General features: G+C 37.8%; 1 protein-coding gene across 3 annotated transcripts in view; it reads right to left on the bottom strand.

The window, feature by feature from the left end:
* Positions 1-20,220, bottom strand: part of LAMA4 (laminin subunit alpha 4) — a 199,246-nt gene that overhangs the window by 110,203 nt on the left and 68,823 nt on the right. For all 3 annotated transcript variants that reach the window (XM_069077020.1, XM_069077018.1, XM_069077019.1), the window contains 2 exons: positions 13,075-13,199; positions 5,490-5,570 (listed from right to left, as the gene is read on the bottom strand). In XM_069077020.1, the coding sequence (XP_068933121.1) occupies positions 5,490-5,570; positions 13,075-13,199 (206 nt within the window). The remainder of the gene's footprint in view (positions 1-5,489; positions 5,571-13,074; positions 13,200-20,220) is intronic.

Below are 20,220 nucleotides of genomic sequence, written 5' to 3'. Positions count from 1 at the left end.
AGGTCAAATTTGAACTGAGGTCTTCCTGACTTCAGGAACAGAACTCCATCCACCATGCCACGTAGCTATGTGATCTGAATTGATTGCTTCCTTTATGATGAGATAATGCTTATTTTATTTTTTTATTTTTTAGCTTTTTGGAGGGCAGTTGGGGTTGAGACTTGCCTAACGTCACATAGCTAGTAAGTGTGTCAAGCATCTGAGGTTGGATTTAAACTCAGGTCCTCCTGACTCCAGGGCCGGCGCTCCATTCACTGCGCCACCTAGCCGCCCCGATAATGCTTATTTCTAAGATGAGTTCTTGAAATAGTGCTGCTTTGGTGGAACTGGAGGGAGGAAGGGTAGAAAGTACTCATTAAAGGGCTTTAGAAGAAAGAGCAGATACTATGAATCTTAGTCCCTGCTCTTATCTATAGCTATAGTCTCAGTCAAGGTGATACTCATAGTCTAGGAGTGATGTGACAATCATTTCCCTCAGTGGATAGAGGTCTGGGCTTGGAGTCAGGAACGCTTCAGTTTAAATCTGGCCTCAGACACTTACTAGCTGTGTGACCCTGGGTAAGTCACTTATCCTGTTTGCCTCAGTTTCCTCATCTGTAAAACGAACAAGAGAAGAAAATGGCAAACCATTTTAGTATCTTTGCCAAGAAAACCCCAAATGGGGTCACAAAGAATCAGAAACAACTGAAAGGGCAGAACAGCAACAGAAATGGAAAATGGGTCTTATTTCAAGACCTGTCTGAATTTGGACTAAAGGGAGAACAGGAAGGTCCAGATGAACCCCAAGTATGAATTGGAGGACCTTCTTTCTAGACCTGTATAGCAACATTTGGTCAGGACACCCTAAATCCTACTTTCTACAAGACACCTTTCCTTCTGGGTCCTCTCCCCTCTCCCCTCCAGTGTCTTCCCTCTGAGTTTTACTCTTTTTCCCCTATTTACTAATGGGAGCAAAAAAAAAAAAATTACCATCCTGAATTCAAACTGGTGATGAGCTATCCAATTAGCTAGCTAAACATTTCCAATACATATCTTGTACATACAGAGTTGTCTAGAATATATAGAATTGCATGCTATTTATACCTTTAAAATGTGATCTCCTTGAGAGGAGTTAATGTGTTTTTGTCACCTTTATTTTATCAGCAGAGCTTTAGTATGGGGTAGCTATATGGTGCAGTGTATAGAGTAGTTGACCTGGAGACAGGAAGACCTGAGGTCAAATCCAGCCTTGGATAGTTAGCTGCTGTTTGACCCCTGGCAAATAACTTAACCTTATTTGCCTCAGTTTTCTCATCTGTAAAATGAGTTGGAGAAGGAAAATCCTGTATCTTTAAGAAGGGGTCATGAAGAGTTGGATACCATTGAACCGCAGCAAAAGAGCTTAGTATAGAGCTTGGCATATAGCAAATGTTTAATAAATACTTATTGACTGCCTGGCTGTTGACTGATTCCTGTGGTGCAAATTATCTGGGATCTAAACTTTTTTTTTCAGTACTGGGTCACTAAAGAAGTATCTGCCTATTTATTTGCTGAAAGTCCTGCATTTAATCAGCAGGGACTGGATCAAGGCCATTAACTCTTTTCACAGGGATCAGCAAACACTTCTCAGGCAGTAACTTTGATTAATTCTTACCAAGCTACACTGACTTTAAATCACAGATTCCAAGGAGAGAGACTCCAAGGCTTATTAACAATCCTCCCCATTACTCAGTGACCAAAAAATGGGCCAATCAGGGGGGCTGGGAGCTCTGCTCATTTACTCCTTAGATAGTAGAGGCTATCACATAGGGTGGATCTGATATTCACCATTAGGTCTTCCTAGGGGGAAAATGCAATCATGTTTTCAGCAACCTGTTCTCTATTTTGTCTTGGTTAAAGTCTTTCTACCCAGCCCAAAGCCCCAGGAACCTTTTAATTCATCAGATGATTTTCTCCCTCTCTTTACATATTTGACATTTCAAAATGACTATAGGATAAGTCCTGTTGGAAAATGAATATAGCTCTTCTGGTGCAAAGGTTGTATTCGTTCTCTGGACACAGGGCCCATTTCTGGAGTCCCAGAAAAGACTGTTAAGATCTGGACAACATATCCCACAGATAGTGTTTTTTTTTGAGTCCTGGCCTCAGTGTATTGATGGCCTTTCTCAGGTGGAACACAATTTCTTTACCAATGCTGAGCTCCTGCTCTTCCCAGAGTCATATGATGACCTCTAACTATGAAAGGCAGACCATGCTTCTACCGCACTCCCTGTTGAACCTTTCAAGGCTTGAATGGAACCCTCAGGCCAAGTGTAGACAATGGTCTTTTTGAGGAAAATGAAATGATCTCTATGTAAGTCTCTCTTAGCTTAAGTCCCTTTGTCTTAGAAAATAACATTAGGTAGGGGGTTATGGCTGTGTTTATCCTTTGGAGGAGGACCATGACATCGGGGAAATGATGACATGATTTGTAGTTGACTTGGATTTGAGTGAGGGAGGGCTGTGTAAGGTCACCAGCCTCACTTTCTTCTCCAGAGCCATCTGGGTCCAGTGGCCAGATATTCATCAGGACAACTGGAGATGTCCCAGGATGCAATAGGAGACCCTGGCCCTTTTGTGCTAAGGTCTTTTAAGGTTCTCATTTTGAGTGAGGTAACTCCCATTCAGTGAATAGGCCTCTTTAAGAAGTGAGTCAAGGGATGCCCTCTTTAATTGAAACCTAAAAGTCAAGTCGTGTCATCATCTCCTCAATGTCATTATCCTCTTTGAAAACAAAGGAAAAATTCAACCTGTGAGTAGTCTGAACTGCCTGAATGGCAGGGAGCAGAAACTTCAGGAAGCCACTTGATGGAAAGTCTTATATCCTGAGTAGTGGGGACCACTCTCTGAGTAGACTCTACAACACTCTACAAATTGGTGTTGGGTCCATACTCCAAAGAAAGAAGAAAAAGATCCATCTATACAAAATATTGTACCTATTTTAGTCCCAAAGGATTGTAAACTAAGGAAGTGTCCATTGATTAGGGAATGGCCTAACAAATTATGGTATGTCTATAGATGGAACACTGTTTTACCATAAGAAATAAGAAAAGGAATGGTTCAGAGAAACCTGGGAAAACTTGTATAAACTAATGCAGAGTTGTAATGGAAATGCAAATTTAAAGATCTTCCCTTCCCCTAGGCTAAAGTGCACCTGGAGCCTGGGGTGGGAGGCTTGTTTTTCAGTAGATACTTTTTGATTGGCCAGTGGGTCCAGAAGGTTGTTACATTCTCTGAGCCAGGAGAAGGCTATATAAACCCTGATTTGAGGCTTTGTTTTGGGGCTCACTTTGAGAAGAGTTCTGTGATTTGTTCAGATGAGACTCTGGGAAGCCGTTGTTGAGAGCCCCCGGCTTTGAAAAACCCAGATGTTGATTTGGTATGGATGTAATGGTTGGACAGCTTGGAAACCTGTCTACTTGATCTGTTTCTCTGTCTTGATAGTTCTGTCTGTATACTCTGAAGTTCGGGGTGCTGACCTTTTTCCCCTGAACTAGGTAAACGATACATATTTGACTGATTAAAGTAAGCTTGTTAACCCATTTTGAGTTGCTTTCCTTTAACAAAGCAGATCTAAGAACCCGTGTTGGCAGTCACCCTGGGGACGCTTGGGGTGCTTGCTGCTATAAGAGTGAAGTAAGCAGAACCCGGATAATACTACTATAAGAACTACATTGAAAAAATAAATGACTTTGAAAGACTTGAGTCCTCTGATCAATATAGTGACAGACTATGATTTCAGAGAATTGATGATATGGAATATTACTCACTTCCTGATGTAAAGGTGATGGACTAATAAGCAGAATATGAAATATAGTTTTGGGCATGGTCAATGAAGGAATTTGTTTTGTTTGACTCAGTATATTTGTTACAAAGGTTTTGGGTTATTTTTGGAGGTGTGAAGGAGAGAAAATAAATACTCGTTCATTGAAAAAGAATAAAATTTAATTTAAAAAGGAAAGAATGCTGGTTATCTAGTCAATCAATTAATCAATCATCAAACATTTATATAGGCGATGTGCTAGGCTCTAGGGAAGAATATAACAACCTCTATTGTCAAGGAGCTGACATTCTAACTATAGAGAAGAGTACTTATATAAATATACCTGTGTTATCCAGTTGTCGTGTCCAACTCCTTGTAAGGCTATCTTGGCAAAGATACTGCATTGGTTTGCCATTTTCTTCTCCAGCTCATTTTACAGGATAAGGAAACCGAGGCAAACAGTGTTAAGTGACTTGCCCAGGGTCACACAGCTAGTAATGTCTGAGGATGGATTTAAACCCAGGTCTTCCCGAGTCCAGGTCCATGGCTCTATTCACTGTATCACTTCACTACCCATAAATATACATACATATGTAATGGTTATGGGATCGGAAGGTCTTCCATGCCCCTTGAACTTGCTGACATAGCAGCAAGGGGTGGGGCAAGAGGAAGTGGGAGCCAAGCTAGTGTGCCTGTGGTGACTAGAAGCATGGTAGCAGCTGTGGTGGCAGCAGTGGCACAAATATTTTTTTTTTGAGCCAGCCAGAATTTCTGTTAAGGACTTCTGCTGAGGACTGCCAGGGACGGGAACTGCGGGGGACAAGAGCTGCTGGGAGCATACTTCATGGATGCTGAGCAGTTGCTGTGAGTGAGGAAAGGAGGATCTTTGCCTGAGGTAGCCTGTTCTGTTTTGAAGACTTGAGAATGTGGGTGTTTACTACATTAACCATGTGTGCCAACTTCATAACTACTGTGATGACTTTGACTTTCTGGTTGTGGGACTCAGCTTTCTGGTATTTGAATAAATGTTCTAGCTTTGTCCCCCATTTGGAGAGCCTGGTATATTTTGTGATTAATAACCATATCAGCATATTTATACTTATAATAGGCATTGTGAATATTACATTGTTGATACAACATAGCTCCAAAATGGGAAGCAGGATGCTGACGAATGGTATAGGATCATTAAGACCTTCATGAAAATTGAGTTATTTTTCAGGAAAGAAGGTAGAGTCAACTCATTTCCTCTCGAGTCTGTTACCTGATATAAGATGCATACATTCTCTGGGATAAGCATGGTGTCTGAGTCTATGATTTTATTAGTGTAGGGTATTTTTGGTAAGGAAAGTCCCTCTGCCAATGCAGGTCAGCACCTTCACTGCAGTGTTTGTTTTAAGAGTTGCTAAGATTGTTAAGACATTAAGTGATTGGCTATGGAGGGTTGCACAGCCTATTTGTATCCAAGGTAGAACCTGAACCCTGGTTGCAATGGTAGCTCTTCATCCTATAGGGCATAATGCTTTTCAGAGTATCCAAGGTAGAACCTGAACCCTGGTTGCAATGGTAGCTCTTCATCCTATAGGGCATAATGCTTTTCAGAGGAAAACTTACTGTTGTTTATGAAAGACCAAAGATTATTATTACAGTTTAAGAAAGGTAAAGTATATAATGTTGAGCAAAAATATAATTGCAAAAATTGTTAACTCACCTTTCACAGTTGGGTCCAGCATATTTTTCTTTACAAATGCACCGTACCACCCCACTTTTCCTATAGCAGGACACTGCAAAACTGGAATTTAGGAAGAAAGAATCAGAAAAAAAAACAATATAAATGGAAAGACATTTTTAATTTTTGATTATTTTATTGCAAATTACTGCCATAAAATCTTGCTATAAATTTTTCACTTATTTTTATCACCTACTATACTTGATCCTGTCCTTTGTTGGCAAAAAATAGTTTATTCTTAACATTATTAATTATAATAAACACTTATGGAAGCTTTAAGAATTGTACAACCCTTTACATCTATTATGACCTGACCTATTAGGAGCAAAATCCTTCATATATATTATGCCCTGATTCATTAGGAGCTTGAATCAACCACTAAACATTTATTAAACACTAAAAATGTGCCATGTCTCATGCAGACACTGGCAATACAAAGAAAAAATGAAATAGTCTGTATTCTCAAGAAAAGGACTTTAAAAAAGAAAAACCTTGGCAGCAAGTTTCTCTGATAAATGTCTCTGATAATGCATTCTCTGATGAAGATACATAAAAATTGATTAAAATATTAAAAAGGATAGTTATTCCCTAATAGATGAAATGGTCAAAGAATATTAACAGACATTTCTGAATGCAAGAAATCTAAGATAACAGCATCCATATACAAATGTTCTAAATCGTTAATTGTTAGAGAAATTCAAATTTAAACACCTCTGAGGTTCTACCTCACATCTAATTATATTGATCCAACAGATGATAAAAAAGGAAAATGACAATTGCCACAGGAGCAGTGGGTAGAAAGGCTCTCTGGTGCACTGTTGGTGGAGTTGTGAATTGGTCCAGCCACTTTAGAAAGCAGTTTGGAACTATGTCCCCAGAATGCTACCCTTTGAACTAGCCATAGTCCTAAATTTCAAATAGATCAAAGAGGGGAAGAAAAAATTCATATACAAAAATATTTTGTACAAAAGTTTTTTTTTTGAGGGGGGAAGTCAAGGCCATTGGGGTTAATTGCCTTGTCCAAGGTCACACAATTAGTGAGTGTGTCAAATGTCTGAGGCCAGATTTGAACTCAGATCTTCCTGATTCCAGGGCTGGTGCTCTATTCACTGCACCACCTAGATGTCCCTCCAAAAGTTTTAAAGAACATTTTGTAGAAAAATGGTAGTTATTTTTGTTATAGGAGAGAATTGGAAACAAAGGGGAGTGTGTATCAATTGGGAAGTGGTTAAATAAATTATAATATATCAATAAAATGGAATATTATAGTGTCATAATAAAGGATTGAAAGGGATAGCTTCACAGAAACCTATGAAGCCTTGCCTGAATTGATGGAGAGAGATATGAACAGAACCAGGAGAACAATTTCTATAGTAACAGCAATAGTGTAAATGAAAACAACTTAGAAAGACAAAATCAATTTGATGATCAACTCTGCCTCTATAGAACTGATATGAAGCATACTTCCTACCTCTTTACAGAGGGGTGATGGGCCCATAGAGCAGAACATGATGTGTACATATGTATGTATGTATCTAAATATATAGAAAATACAAACATGTATTTATGTGTTTATATATATATATATACACACATATGTGTGCATGTTTAGAGCTAACAAATGTGTGGATTTGTTTTGTTCAACTATGTATTTGTTCCAAGGGTTGTGTTATATTTCTATTTATGTATACATACATAATTATTATTTGGGGGAGATTGGGGGGGGAAGAGAGTTGGTGATAGCATTGTAAGAAAAGAAAAGAAATAAAAAAGATTCTTTAAAACATTTAAAAATACACAGAAGGCTACAGACAGAAGTTCAGAGGGAAACAGACAAGCAGGACAGCTTTGAAAGTAACATGTTGAATTTATAATTTTTTTTAAAGTAAGCTGTGTGTTGCAGAGATTCATGGTTCCATACACAATCCCTATATGGAAGTATTCTCTTTTTTGTGTTAAGTTCAATATTTATCTGCCATCACAACCATCTCATCTTCCCTGTGAATTTTGCAAATAGAGAAAAAGTTGCTTTTTCTTGGATGAGTAGTTTGAATCAGTCTCAGCTGTGATTCTATTTTTTTTTTGTGGTAGTAAAGCTAAATGGTGCCCATAATTTAAGGAATAGCTTAATATAATGTAAGTATAATGGAATATTCTTATGTAATAAGAAAGGATATGTAGGATGATCCAGAGAAACTTGAAAAGATTTGATTCAGAGTGAAGGAAGAAAACTTTTTAAAACAAAGTAAAAGTGATTTCAATAATGTAAAAGAAGGCAATGTCCATTAATAAACACTGTAACAAACATATTCTGCTTGATTCTTTACCCAAACATTTCTGGCTGTCTTGATCATAAAGTGGCCAGGGACAGACATAATTTTTAATTAGGACAGAAAGTAAAACCTCTGACTAAATATTATGAATTTTGTAACTGGGGGCTTAGAGCTATTGTGATTATACAGAATTTTTTTCTTAATATAAACTCTATAAAGCAACAGAGGAGGAGACCGTGGACTGGAAGGGCCATCATATTGTCCATAGTTTTAAAATGAGCTAATTGCTATTCCATAGGATTACTGATTAAATATATAGTGAAAAAAGAGGATAGGAAAGAAAGAGTGGTCATTTGGCTCATTGTACCTTCCTTAAGTGACACCCACAAGCATCTACAACTACCCACAACCACTGGTGTTACATAACTAGTATAAATTTAGAGCTAGAACAGAGCTCATCAAATCTAACCCTCTCTTTTTACAGATGATATTACATAGATGTATTCAAATCTAAGCACAAAAATGCATTCTAAACCCAAATGTAATTTTTCCCATTGTTTACTGTTTTGGATTATCTCTATTATTGGCTACCTTCCACTAGTGTAGATAATTGAAGGTCCCTAGATATTAAATTTCTCAAGTCAAATGAGCATATACAGCTTAAGTTCTATGTATTCTATATAGTACCTTGTATATTGCTATGTACTATGTGGACACATTAAATATTGAGCGTTGATTAGGAAAATCAGCATTTACTAGATATCATGTCTCTTTGCTACTCTATTTTATAGTTAAGGGTGAAAAGACAGGGGGTGGTTGAGTTGCTCAGTCCTATATAGCAAGTATTAGAACAATAGAATTCCTAGGCCAAGAGATTCCAGTCTTCTATACCTCCACTCTTTAGTATAATTAATTCCTAATTCCTTCCAGGAAAAATCATTTAAAAGTGAGATGGAAAGTATTAGAGATGTGTGGGTAAGAAGAGAATGCATAACTGTCTTCTGATTATTAAGGCAGGGAAAATTGAGTGTTACATTTCTACATCTGTAAGATTTGGCCTCTGCACATGGATCCATCTACGCAAAAAGAGCAAAGGTGAATGTTTTAAAGACTTTTAAATTAGTTTTAGATCTGATACTGTACAAGCAATGAAATTTGGCATAGTGCTCTCATATTCCTGCACTTACCAGCACCTCTCAGCTAATGTTATTTGGAAAAAAGCATGGAGTTGTTTGTCTTGTTCAGAGATGTTTATAAAACCACTCAGAAAACAATATGTGATTCTCTGGGAAAGGCAATGCAGATAATTTATCTTCTGTAACGGTCTGCTAAAAAACATTCCAACCAAATTACCCTTCTTTGGCCCTTTTTTTTGTTTTTTAAACTCCCTTTATTTTGTTGGTTTGGATTATTGAGACCACTAAGAGAAACACTGTTAGTTTAGAGTACAGAATATGGAAAAATCAAAAGCCTCTTAAATAATTCCTCTTGGAAGACAACATAACTGCTTACTCTTTAGGTTCAGAGCATAGAAACATCTGCTAATTTCTAGAGGAGTATGCCTTAAGTTGATCCTTTCTCCTCCTTCTGCCCCTGAAATTCAATGTTCCTAACAGATGATGTTTCCTTTCACTGGAACTATTGCCACATATCCCAGTGACTGGGAAGAAAGGGTGGCATGTCCGACCAGTGCCCAAGTACATACATAAGTCTGTGCAGACAATCCTCAGAAATAACAGTGTAGCCAATGTGTGTAGGCATTTGGAGGCTCTGATACAGCATTGCTCATTTCATGTTGTAGTTAGCACTAACTGTTTATATTAAAGTTTAGGGTAAGTTGATTTTTGTTGGCTAAGGAAATAACCCTGGGATCATTTCTCAACCTACCTTCAGTCTCACACTGCTTTAGAGCCAACTGGAGTTTCATGCTCTTAGAAGCTCCTTGGGGACTTTACAAGAAAAACAGACTTGATTTTTAAAATTCTTCTTGTTAAAAATCCTTCAACTATTATATTCGTTGCTTTTCAGAATGGTTGTTTGTACTGGAACCCAAATTCTGAATATATGTGCTCAAGTTCTTGATACCTCAATGTTTGAATAGGGTCACAGTATTACAAAAAAATTACAGACTGTTAAGAATTGGAAGGACAATAGACATCTTCTAGTCACTAGTGGACTAGAGTCTAGTCTGCCCTTCTCTCTCTCACTCATCTACTCCCTCCAGATGTTACAGATAAAGAAATTGGGGCCCAATGAGATTTAATAATTTATTCAAGTTCATACAGTGAATTTGTAATGAATAGGGACCAGGACTAGACTTGTGACTTGACTGGTATAGAGAACTTCCAGATCAGGAAACTGCCTCCTACATCTGTAGGTTGGTACCTTCTCTTCAACTTATAGTCTCAAATAGTTGTTTAAAACGCTGGGATGTTATGTAACATGCCAAGGGTCATGCAGTCAATAAATATTAGAGGTGAGAATTGAACTCAGGTCTTCAATGGTTCTGAGGCCAACTGTCTACCATGACATTATTGGTGGAGCCAATAAAAAAAAAGTCAAATCCCTCAAAACCTGGGTCCCTGAACTCTCAATTTAGGCATCTTTTCACCATGTCACAATCATTTTCTGAGTGAACTATAGCTCCTGAGTCTCCTGGGCTATGAATATAGAAGGAACATGAAAGAAGTAGAAAAAAAAAATGAAGCTTCTGGTTTAATCAGTGTCTGGTTAGTTTTCTTTTTGTTTGTTTGTTTGTTGTTGTTTTTTTGCCTTTTGGAGGGCAATTAGGGTTAAGTAACTTGCCCAAGGTTACACGGCTAGTTTTTTGGTGTGAGTGTTAAGTGTCTGAGGCCTGAACCAAATTTGGGTCCTCCTGACTCCAGGGCCGGTGCTTTACTCACTGTACCACGTAGCCACCCCAAATCCTATGTTTTTTTTGTTTGTTTGCTTTTTGCTTTTTTTTGAGGGGCAATTGGGGTTAAGTGACTTGCCCAAGGTCACACAGCTAGTAAGTGTTAAGTGTCTGAAGCCAGATTTGAACTCAGGTTCTCCTGACTCCAGGGCTAGTACGCTACATGAATGATCTACCTTTTCTCTCATCATTCTCTTTTCTCCTCCAATAAGTTGTTAATTATCTTTCCTCCAAATACAGTCTTCTAAACTACTCTCTCTTTGTTTATGTCACCACCATTCTTACATTCACTCAGCTTTGCAACCTCTGTGTTTATCCTCAGCTCCCCATTCTCCCTCCCCTCATCTATGCAATCAGTTGTCAAGTACTGGGGATTCTACCTCCACAGAACCTCTTACATATGCCTCCTCTTCACTTACATCATCCAATCTGTCTCAGGCCTATTTAATTACTTATGTCTGTGAGTTGATATCTACCTAGGTAAATTCTCCTGGTGTCTTGGCTATTTCCTAGTCACAAGTCATACACATAAAGGAAAAAAATAGATATTTGGCACCAGTGGAACTTGTGCAGTAATTAGTATGTGACTATTTCTAGACACTGCTTTAGTGGCTTGAAAGTGTTAACATAGCTTTCAGAGGAACCTTAGCCTAAGGCATTGGGAATCCTTGCTTGAAATTGAGAATAACTTTTGCAATAGCAATTTAAAAATAATGATGTAGGAGAAGAGTATTGATGCATGGGGAATGAGGTTGTGCGCACCTCATCTCCCAACAAATTAATGTTGGATAATTCAGACAGAAAATTTTTGTCATTCACATAAGGGAAAATGCAATCACAGAATAATATAATTAGAAGGTACCCCCAAAGGCTATCATTTTAATTCATCTTCCTCCCCCACCTAGAGAATTTGCCTAACAGCTCGAGGTCTGAAAAAATCATTTTTTAAAAAGTGTAGATGTTGCAGCAAGATTGCTTATATAATGAAATAGTAAGTGAAACCTGGAATCATTAGAATGCTGGATGGAACACATTTAACCCCAACAACTGTAATATGGAAGGAAGGTTGTATTCAGGTAATAATAAAAATACTATCTTGCATTTAAATAGCTATTTAAGTTTTGAAAGGCAATCTACATACATTATCTCATTTAATATTCACGACAATGGTGTGAAATCAATGCTGTTATTTCTGTTCACAAAGCTATTAAGTGCCTGAGGTGGGATTTGAACCTGAGTCTTCCTGATTGCCAGTCCAGTGCTATAATCTCCATGTCAAGCTCCCACTCCAAGAACGATACACAAATGTACAACCTGGATAATCAGTCAGTGAGAAAACACAGACAAAGCAGCAAGAGACTCAAAAGTCAGTGAGGAGGCATGGTTTGTGTGAAAATAAAGTAATGGCAGAAATGGTAACTTTCACTCTTGTCACTATGTATTTTCCCCACATATCAGTATCACTAGATACGATAAATACAGTGTTTTCAAAAATTCTCTAATTTTTATTTTTGCAGGGGGAAGGCAGGCCAAATGGAGTTAAGTGGCTTGCCCAAGGTCACACGGCTAGTAAGTGTTAAGTGTCCGAGGCTGGATTTGAACTCAGGTTCTCCTGACTCCAGGGCTGGTGCTCTATTCACTGTGCCACCTAGCTGCCCCTACAGTGTTGACTTTAATGAACTGGTACTTTCTGAAAGACTGATAGAAGCTGTTCAAATATCTTCCGCTTTTGGAGCACACTGAAAACATCAGGGAAAATGATGGAATGAATGATCAGAAGCAGTTAGGTTAAATGAAATTATTATTGTTATTTTTGCCTTTTGGAGGGCAATTGGGGATAAGTAACTTGCCCAAGGTTACATGGCTAGTATTTTTGTGTGGGTGTTAAGTGTCTGAGGCCGGAACCGAACTCGGGTTCTCCTGACTCCAGGACTGGTGCTTTACTCACTGTACCACCTAGCTGCCCCTTGAAATTCTTTTTTTTTTTAATTGAGAAAAATAAGAGAAGGGGAAAACATTCTGATTTTCTTCCTATGGGTGTGATAGTAATGCAAAATATTTACATTACAATTTTTTTGTAGTGCTGACTCACCTCCTGAAAATAAAAAGAGAAACAGAAAAATATAAACAAATAAACATCATAAAGCAAAACCAATCTACACAATGGCTATGTTAATATATATGTATTAATATATATCTGTACCTTGTGTCTATCACTGCTCTGTCAAGACTTCATTAACATACTTTATCATATTGTTTAACTGGGGTAAAAAAAAACCAAAAACAAAATACCTCTCTATAACAATGCATCAAAGGAGTGAAGGGAATGAGTGGGAGGAGAAACACACGTATAAGGGGACAACATTTGTATTAAGCTTACTTGGCCATATGGGGCAAGGGGCAAGGGCATGGCTGGCAGGATCTAGGTACTCCTCTGATGACATCCCCAATGTAGCCATCTGGACACTTTTCACAGTGCTCTCCAGTGGTGTTCCGTTGACAGTTCTATGTAAAAAAAAAAAAAAAAAGAGACCAGCATAAACAAAAAGTCCTATTGGCCCATATCAAGGAACCAAATAATAGTGCCTAGTAGAATAGTTGCCAGACCTGGGTCTGCAGAGATGCTGCTAGATTAAAGAGTGAGTGCTATTAATGGGTAATACAGTAAGAAGAAAGGAAACCATTTTGGACAATCAAAGTCTGGGCAAGAACATGTTAATAGTATGATATACAAGACTAAGGCAATGTTACAGAGAATGGGCACTTGAGATTTGAGAGTCTTTAATACAATTTTTAAAAATGAAACTTCAAGCATATATTAAGTACAGTTTGCTGGGGTTTTTATGTTTAAGATTATCATAAAGCCTGGTATGGTGGTACATGTTTATAATTCCTGAGACTGGGGAGGCTGAGGCTGGTGGATCATTTGAGTTTAGGAATTCTGAATTGCAGAGGGCTAAGCCATAAGAGTGTCTGTGCTTAGTCTGGTGTCAATATGCTGGGCCCTGAGGACTTGGAGGTGGGAGGGAGGAACCAGGTTGCCTAAAGAGGAATGAGCTGGTCCAGGAAAGAAATGAAGCAGTTCTAGCTCCCATGTTGATCAATGGTGGGATTGGGCCCCTAAGTAGTTACTGTCCTTCCAGCCTTAGTCTTGATCATCGATAGATAGATAGATGAAAATGGCACAATGGATAGGTTTCTGGGCTGGAGTCAGGAGGACCTGAGTTCAAATTTGTTCTCATTAGCTGTGTGACCTCAGGCAAATCATTTAACCTCTGTTTGCCTCAGTTTCCTTAACCGGGATTAATAATAGCACCTACCTCTCAGTGTTGTGAGGATCAAATGAGATAATAATTGTGAAGAGCTTGGCATAGTACCTGGCACATAGTAATAATACCTTATAAAGGTTAGCTATACATGTTAGGTATGTTAAGTTCAATATGTTACTTTCTTTTTTTTCCCCCCTTTTTGGAGGGAGAAGGTAGGGCAATTGGGGTTAAGTGACTTGCCCAAGGTCACATGGCTATTAAGTGTTAAGTGTCCGAGGCTGGATTTGAACTCAGGTCTTCCTGACTCCAGGGCTTGTTTTCTCTACATTGCTTGTTTTCTCTACATTTCATCTACAACTCTATTCACTGCTTCATCTAGCTGCTCCTGAAGCTTGCTCCAGTACAAGTATTATTTGGGGACAGAAAGGCATTACCAATAGATCAGCATTTAAAATTCAGAATGGTGACAAGATTAAATTCTAGCTCTGGACATTCCAAAAAGATTAGCCTATTTGCCTAACGCGAAAAGAGCATCAAAAGAAAACTGCCCATATCACAATGTGTGGTAAAATAAGAAAAATATCTGGGTTAGGAGTTAGAAGACCTTGGTTCAAATTCTAGCTCAGGCTCTGAATACCTGATATATGACCTCAGGCAAGCTCTTTAATTTCTCTGACCCAAAGTCACTGTATTGGAGTAGATGAATGCTAATTCTCTCTGATTTATGACCCAATTCTATGATTCTATAAATATGGATAGATTATAGGATTGATGATCTCCAATAGAAGGAATTAGAAGATAAAAAATAGGAAAGGTAGGAAAAGAGGAACATTGCTAATTTGTTATATTGCTTTTTCTTTCTGAATGCAAAAAAAAATCTTTTAAATCAGGGAGATAGCTAAATGTAGCCTCCTTTGCCCACGTGGATTGATAGAATGTTCGGCAGTCCATACTAAGCATCTTTTACATGCCATGCCTGTATTAGGTATTGGGAGAGGTACAAGGGTAATGAATATGCAGAGGCCACCCTCAAAAAGCTGTCAGATCTAGCTGGAATATTGTAATGTGTACAGATAGACATACTATAAATTAGAACATGCTAAATGCATAGGAAAAGTACAAAGTGTTTTAAGTCCAGGGCAAGGAGAAGAGTAAGAAAAGATGCACGTGGGGCAGCTAGGTGGCACAAGGGAGAGAATACTGGCCCTGGAGTCAGGAGGATCTGAGTGCAAAATCTGGCCTCAGACACTCAGTAGCTGTGTGACCCTGGTCACTTAACCCCAATTGCCTCCAAAAATAAATAAATAAAATTTTAAAAAGAAGAGAAAAGAGGTACATTTGCATGTTAGCTATTTATGAAAAGCTACAAACAGAAATGATTCTAGCTTTTTGGAGGTATCCTCTGTATTACCTGACGATGCAGACCGGGGAAGATTTTAATCTTTATTTATTACAAAGGCAGTGTAAAGGCTGGGTTTGAACTGACTGGGAGTGAAGGATTGTACAAGGAGGAATCCAGCTATCAGCATGAATATTCAATCAGAAAGGTAGATTTCCATTTCCCTCAGTAACATCTAAGCATAAGAGATGTCCCAGGATGTGTTAATTTGCTTTTTTTCCTCTAATAGATCGAGGTTTAAAATGAGGATTGATACAACAATCAAATCAGGAAAACCACTGCTGAAAGGAGGCTAGTCATTACTATAGGATACGCAGTGGATATTTAATTATTTCCAGGATGTTTTACATAAGGACAGCCTATAGCTAACCTTTGTGAGGGTTATGTTATAAGAGCAGGGTTTAAGAATGAACCTAGGTCTCTGTCCATTAGATATAGTTAAAGGAACTTAATCACTTTTTTGAAAACTAGAGGGACAGAACCAGAACAATCTATAAAAAGATAGGAACAATGTAGAGAAAACAATTTTGAAAGACTTGAGAACTCTGATTAATGAAATGACCAACAGTGTCTCAGAGGACCTGTGATAAATTATGTTAATGAAGTCTTGACAGAGCAGTGCTCTCCACAAGGTGCATATATATTAATATGTATACATATTAACATAGCCATTGTGTATATTGGTTTTGCTTTATGATGCTTATTTGTTATAGTATATTTTTCTCTTTTTTTGAGGTTAGTCAGCACTAGTAATGCAAAAAAAATTATAATGTAAATATTTTGCATTACTATCAATTACCGTAATTTTTTTAAACTTATAAATGAGAACAGAAAGAATTTTGTAGGGAATTATAGATCAGCAGGACAGCTTTAAAAGTAATATATAGAATTTATTATATAGATTTTTTTAAAAAAGCAAGATTTGCAGTTTCATATAAAATGTCTGTGTCCTACTGTGTATATAGAAATGCTCCTTTTGGTGGTTGTTTGGAATAAAAAAAATTAAAAAGAAAAAAGAAAGTTGGGATAGAATAAAATCTCATGTTGTTTCCCCTTTTCCTTTAATAAAATAAAAAAACAACAATATTCTTATAGTCTCCTGGGTAAATAGTAGAAATGTACCCAAAGGTCAAAATTGGTGACTTTCCTTTCTTTATCACAGACTAGACTTTCTGACCACCCAGTTATTTATCAACCTTTTACAATCTAGCTTTCAACACTACCACTCAATTGAAATGTATCTTAAATGCTCAATCCAGTGACTTTTTTCTTGAACCTTATCTTCCTTGACATCTCTGTAGCTTTGGAGGCTGTTGACGGACACCACCTCCTGCATACTTTCTTTCCTGACTCTTCTGTTGCATATCTGAGAACTCCTTCATAGAGGTGTTGGTTAACAATACTTTGTCCCTCATGATACCAATTTATACTTATTTATTCTTGTACATTTGATGTCTCCCTAGTGGAATTTAAGCTTCTTGATGTCAGGGACTGTTTTGTTTACTCTGGGTACTTAGCCCAGTACTCTATATGTGGTTGGTGTTGAAAACTTTTTTTTCTTTTTGGCATTACTGTATTGTTGAATGTTGCCTGAATTATTTTGCCTCCATGAAGCTAAGTTACAGGCAGGACTTCAAGGTTGTTTGTAAAAATGTCCTGAATTTGTCCCCATTGTTGTTGGACAGATGAAGCCCATCTGTGTAGGAGAAAATGTACCAGTTGTAAGTGGTAAGGTCATTCTTCATGCTTGAAGTTCCTATTCAGTTGCAAAACTGAGCCAATACCCCATTACAGCCCCTTATTGCTTGATGGATGCCTGTGGCTTCCTTGTCTGCCCTGGCAGTCATGTGGAACAATTACCCTCAAGGGTAGAATCACCAAATCTCTTCCAACCCTTCTAATTTTCACAAAGTACAAACACTTCTCTCATCTGCTGCATTTCTCTAAAATGCCCATTATGAGATTTCCTGAGAGGCATCTATATCTCTTAGGAGATTGTAGGCATTTGCTCTGCAGTGAGTTTTTCCTGCCTAGGTCCTCAATTATCTTGTTTCTTAAACATGAAAAAATGACCTAACACTTATAGAAACAACATCTGGTAAAAATTAGTTTCACTTAAATGAAGTTCTTTGGAAGGTGAATCAGGGAAACACAGCGGATAAGAGCTGTCCTCAAAGTCAGGAAGACTTAGGTTCATGTCTTCAGTACTGGCTGATGGACTCTGGACACATCACTCAACTGTCAGTGTCTTATGGAGCTCTTTTAGCTGGAATGTTTTCCCTCCTTGGCTGTGCCTTCTGTCTTCCTTCAAGTCTTAGCTCAAAGTTACTGCATCCTGGGTCATCTCCAGTCATCCTGACTGATATCTGTTCACTGGACCCAGATGGCTCTGGAGGAGAAAGTGAGACTGGTGACCTTGCACAGCCCTCCCTCACTCAAATCAAAGTCAATTGCAAGTCATGGCATCATCTCCCTGATGTCATGGTCCTCTTTGAGAATGAAGGACAAACTACACTGAACACACAACCCATGAGCTCAAAGTCTATCTTTTGCAAGAGGTCTTTCCTGGTTTTCCTCAAAGGCTAGTGCTTTCCTTTGAGATTGCCTCAAGTTTACACACACACAAACTCACACACACATGTATGTATATCTGTATATTATGTGTGTATACATGTATATGTGTGTATATATACATATATACTCATATATATATATATATGTAGAAAGAGAAAGAGAGAGTGTGTGTTTTGTTCAGTTATTTTTCAACTGTGTCTGACTCCTCATGACCCCACTTGAGGTTTTCTTGTCAGAGATCCTGGAGTCGTTTGCCATTTCCTTCTCCAGCTCATTTTATAGATGAGGAAACTGAGGCAAACAGTGAAGTGGCTTGCCCAGGGTCACACAGCTAATAAGAGTCTGAAGATGAGTCTTCCTGACTTCAAGTCAGGTTCTCTATCCAATGTACCACCTAACTGCCCTGTAAATAGTTATTTACATGTCTCCCCTATTAGAATATAAGTTCCTTGAGGGCAAGGACTGCATCTTGAATCCTTATGATTTAGCAGAGTGCTTGACCATATAGTAAGGGCTTAATAAATGCTTATTGATTCTGAGAATATAAGTTTCAGAACAATTGCTGATCTGAAGGAATTTGCTTTCTTTCACATATATGTGTAATAGAGATAGAGAAAGGGGTGGGGGAGAGGGGAGGTCTCGATGCATGGAAGCATTTAAGTATAAATTATCTTTATATGGGAAATGAATGGACCCATTTATCTGATGTAAAACATGGATTCAGCCATAAGTACCAATTAGTATCCATTCTTGATTCCAGAGCTAGGCTTTGTTTTTTTTTGGCAAATTGCTATGACCATAGTTAAGAAAGCAAAAGTCGGTGTAATCATATCAATTTTTCATTGTCCCCAGCACCAGGTCACCCAAATATACTGGATTTATAGTTTTATACCACAGTTAGTCTTGTCACATTGTAGTGGAAACGTGACCCAAGCTTATCGCCAGGAGGTGCTGTGTTTTATTATACAGTGGACTGATTATCCATTTTCTATACCAGTTTATTTGCCTGACGTTATAGGAGGGTGACCAGGAACCCCACTGTTTTATATATTCTTAAAGCCCTTTATCATGAAATGCTGATGTAAACACTGTTTTACTACTTTAGCTCAAGTTGAATTAAGCCTCTTTCCCCTCATTTACAGTAGATTGAGCAACTGTTCAATTTTAATGAAAGGATTATGCAAGCTGATCTTTCTACCAATTTTACATAAAATAGGAAAGAGAAGCAATTTCTTCTTGTTCTCAGATCCCAAATGAATGTGCTGATTTATTGATTGTGTATGCTTAGTCTGGCAGAGATTTCACATGGGTCGATTTCTGCTGTACAAATAATGTTGAAGAGCTAGGAAATCATAAACTAAAAGCTAGTGTCTGAAGAAATTAGAGATAGAGCATCTTGGGTTTTAGTGAATAGTGTTTTAATTAGACTTTGAGACTAATAAAAAATTCATTAGAATGTAATATAACAGAAGACTTACCTTCCCCAAAGTGAAAGAAACATTTCTTTCACTTTGGTTGGGGTGGAGGAGGTAGCTTTGAGACTCACTTGAATATTTTGAGTCATTTTGAAAATCTTTCTGAGAGGCTGATGTTGATGCTTTGGGTTTCTAAAGCTTTATGCTTACTTTTCATAGAGCATCCGCTTTGGAATGCAGGCATTTATGTTTCTCTAACATGTCTGTAGCCAAAAGGATTTAGAACTGGTACAGAGATGCATGAAGAAATTCAAGGAAGTGTTCCCTCCTTATTATCATACACACAATCACATTTGTAAAGTTGCCTTTTGAAAGCAGTCCCATTTAATGAAAAAATACTTTGAGACAGATTTTAAATTTCTCATTCTATATAGAATCTTAGAATAGAAAGACCATTCAATCCAACTCATAACTGAAACCATTTTATAACATTCCATTCATATCTGAAACCATTTTATAACATTCCATAAAGGTAATACAGTCATGACTTGAGACCCTCCAGTGATATGGCTTCTTCAACCAACTTCTTCCAACTTTTGTATGGCTCAAATTGTTGAAACTAAATTGGACTTCTCTCATACTTCCATCCGTTACTCCTAAGTTTATCTTATGTATCGATCAAAATAAATCTAATACTACTTGGCAAAAAAGAGAATTTTTTCACCAGAAACTCATTAGTTCATTTATTCACGGGTCTAGACCCTATGTTTGTTACATTCCTTTAGTTATCCATGAGAGAGAGAGAGAGAGAGAGAGAGAGAGAGAGAGAGAGAGAGAGAGAGAGAGAGAGAGAGAGAGAGAGAGAGAGA

The sequence above is a fragment of the Petaurus breviceps genome, unplaced genomic scaffold (assembly GCF_028583685.1).
Source record: "Petaurus breviceps papuanus isolate PSGF00001 unplaced genomic scaffold, PetGlider_PUasm1.0 90977, whole genome shotgun sequence".
Lineage (NCBI taxonomy): Eukaryota > Metazoa > Chordata > Mammalia > Diprotodontia > Petauridae > Petaurus > Petaurus breviceps.
The sequence above is the reverse complement of the archived record's forward strand: the minus strand, read 5'-3'. Positions and strand labels throughout refer to the sequence as shown.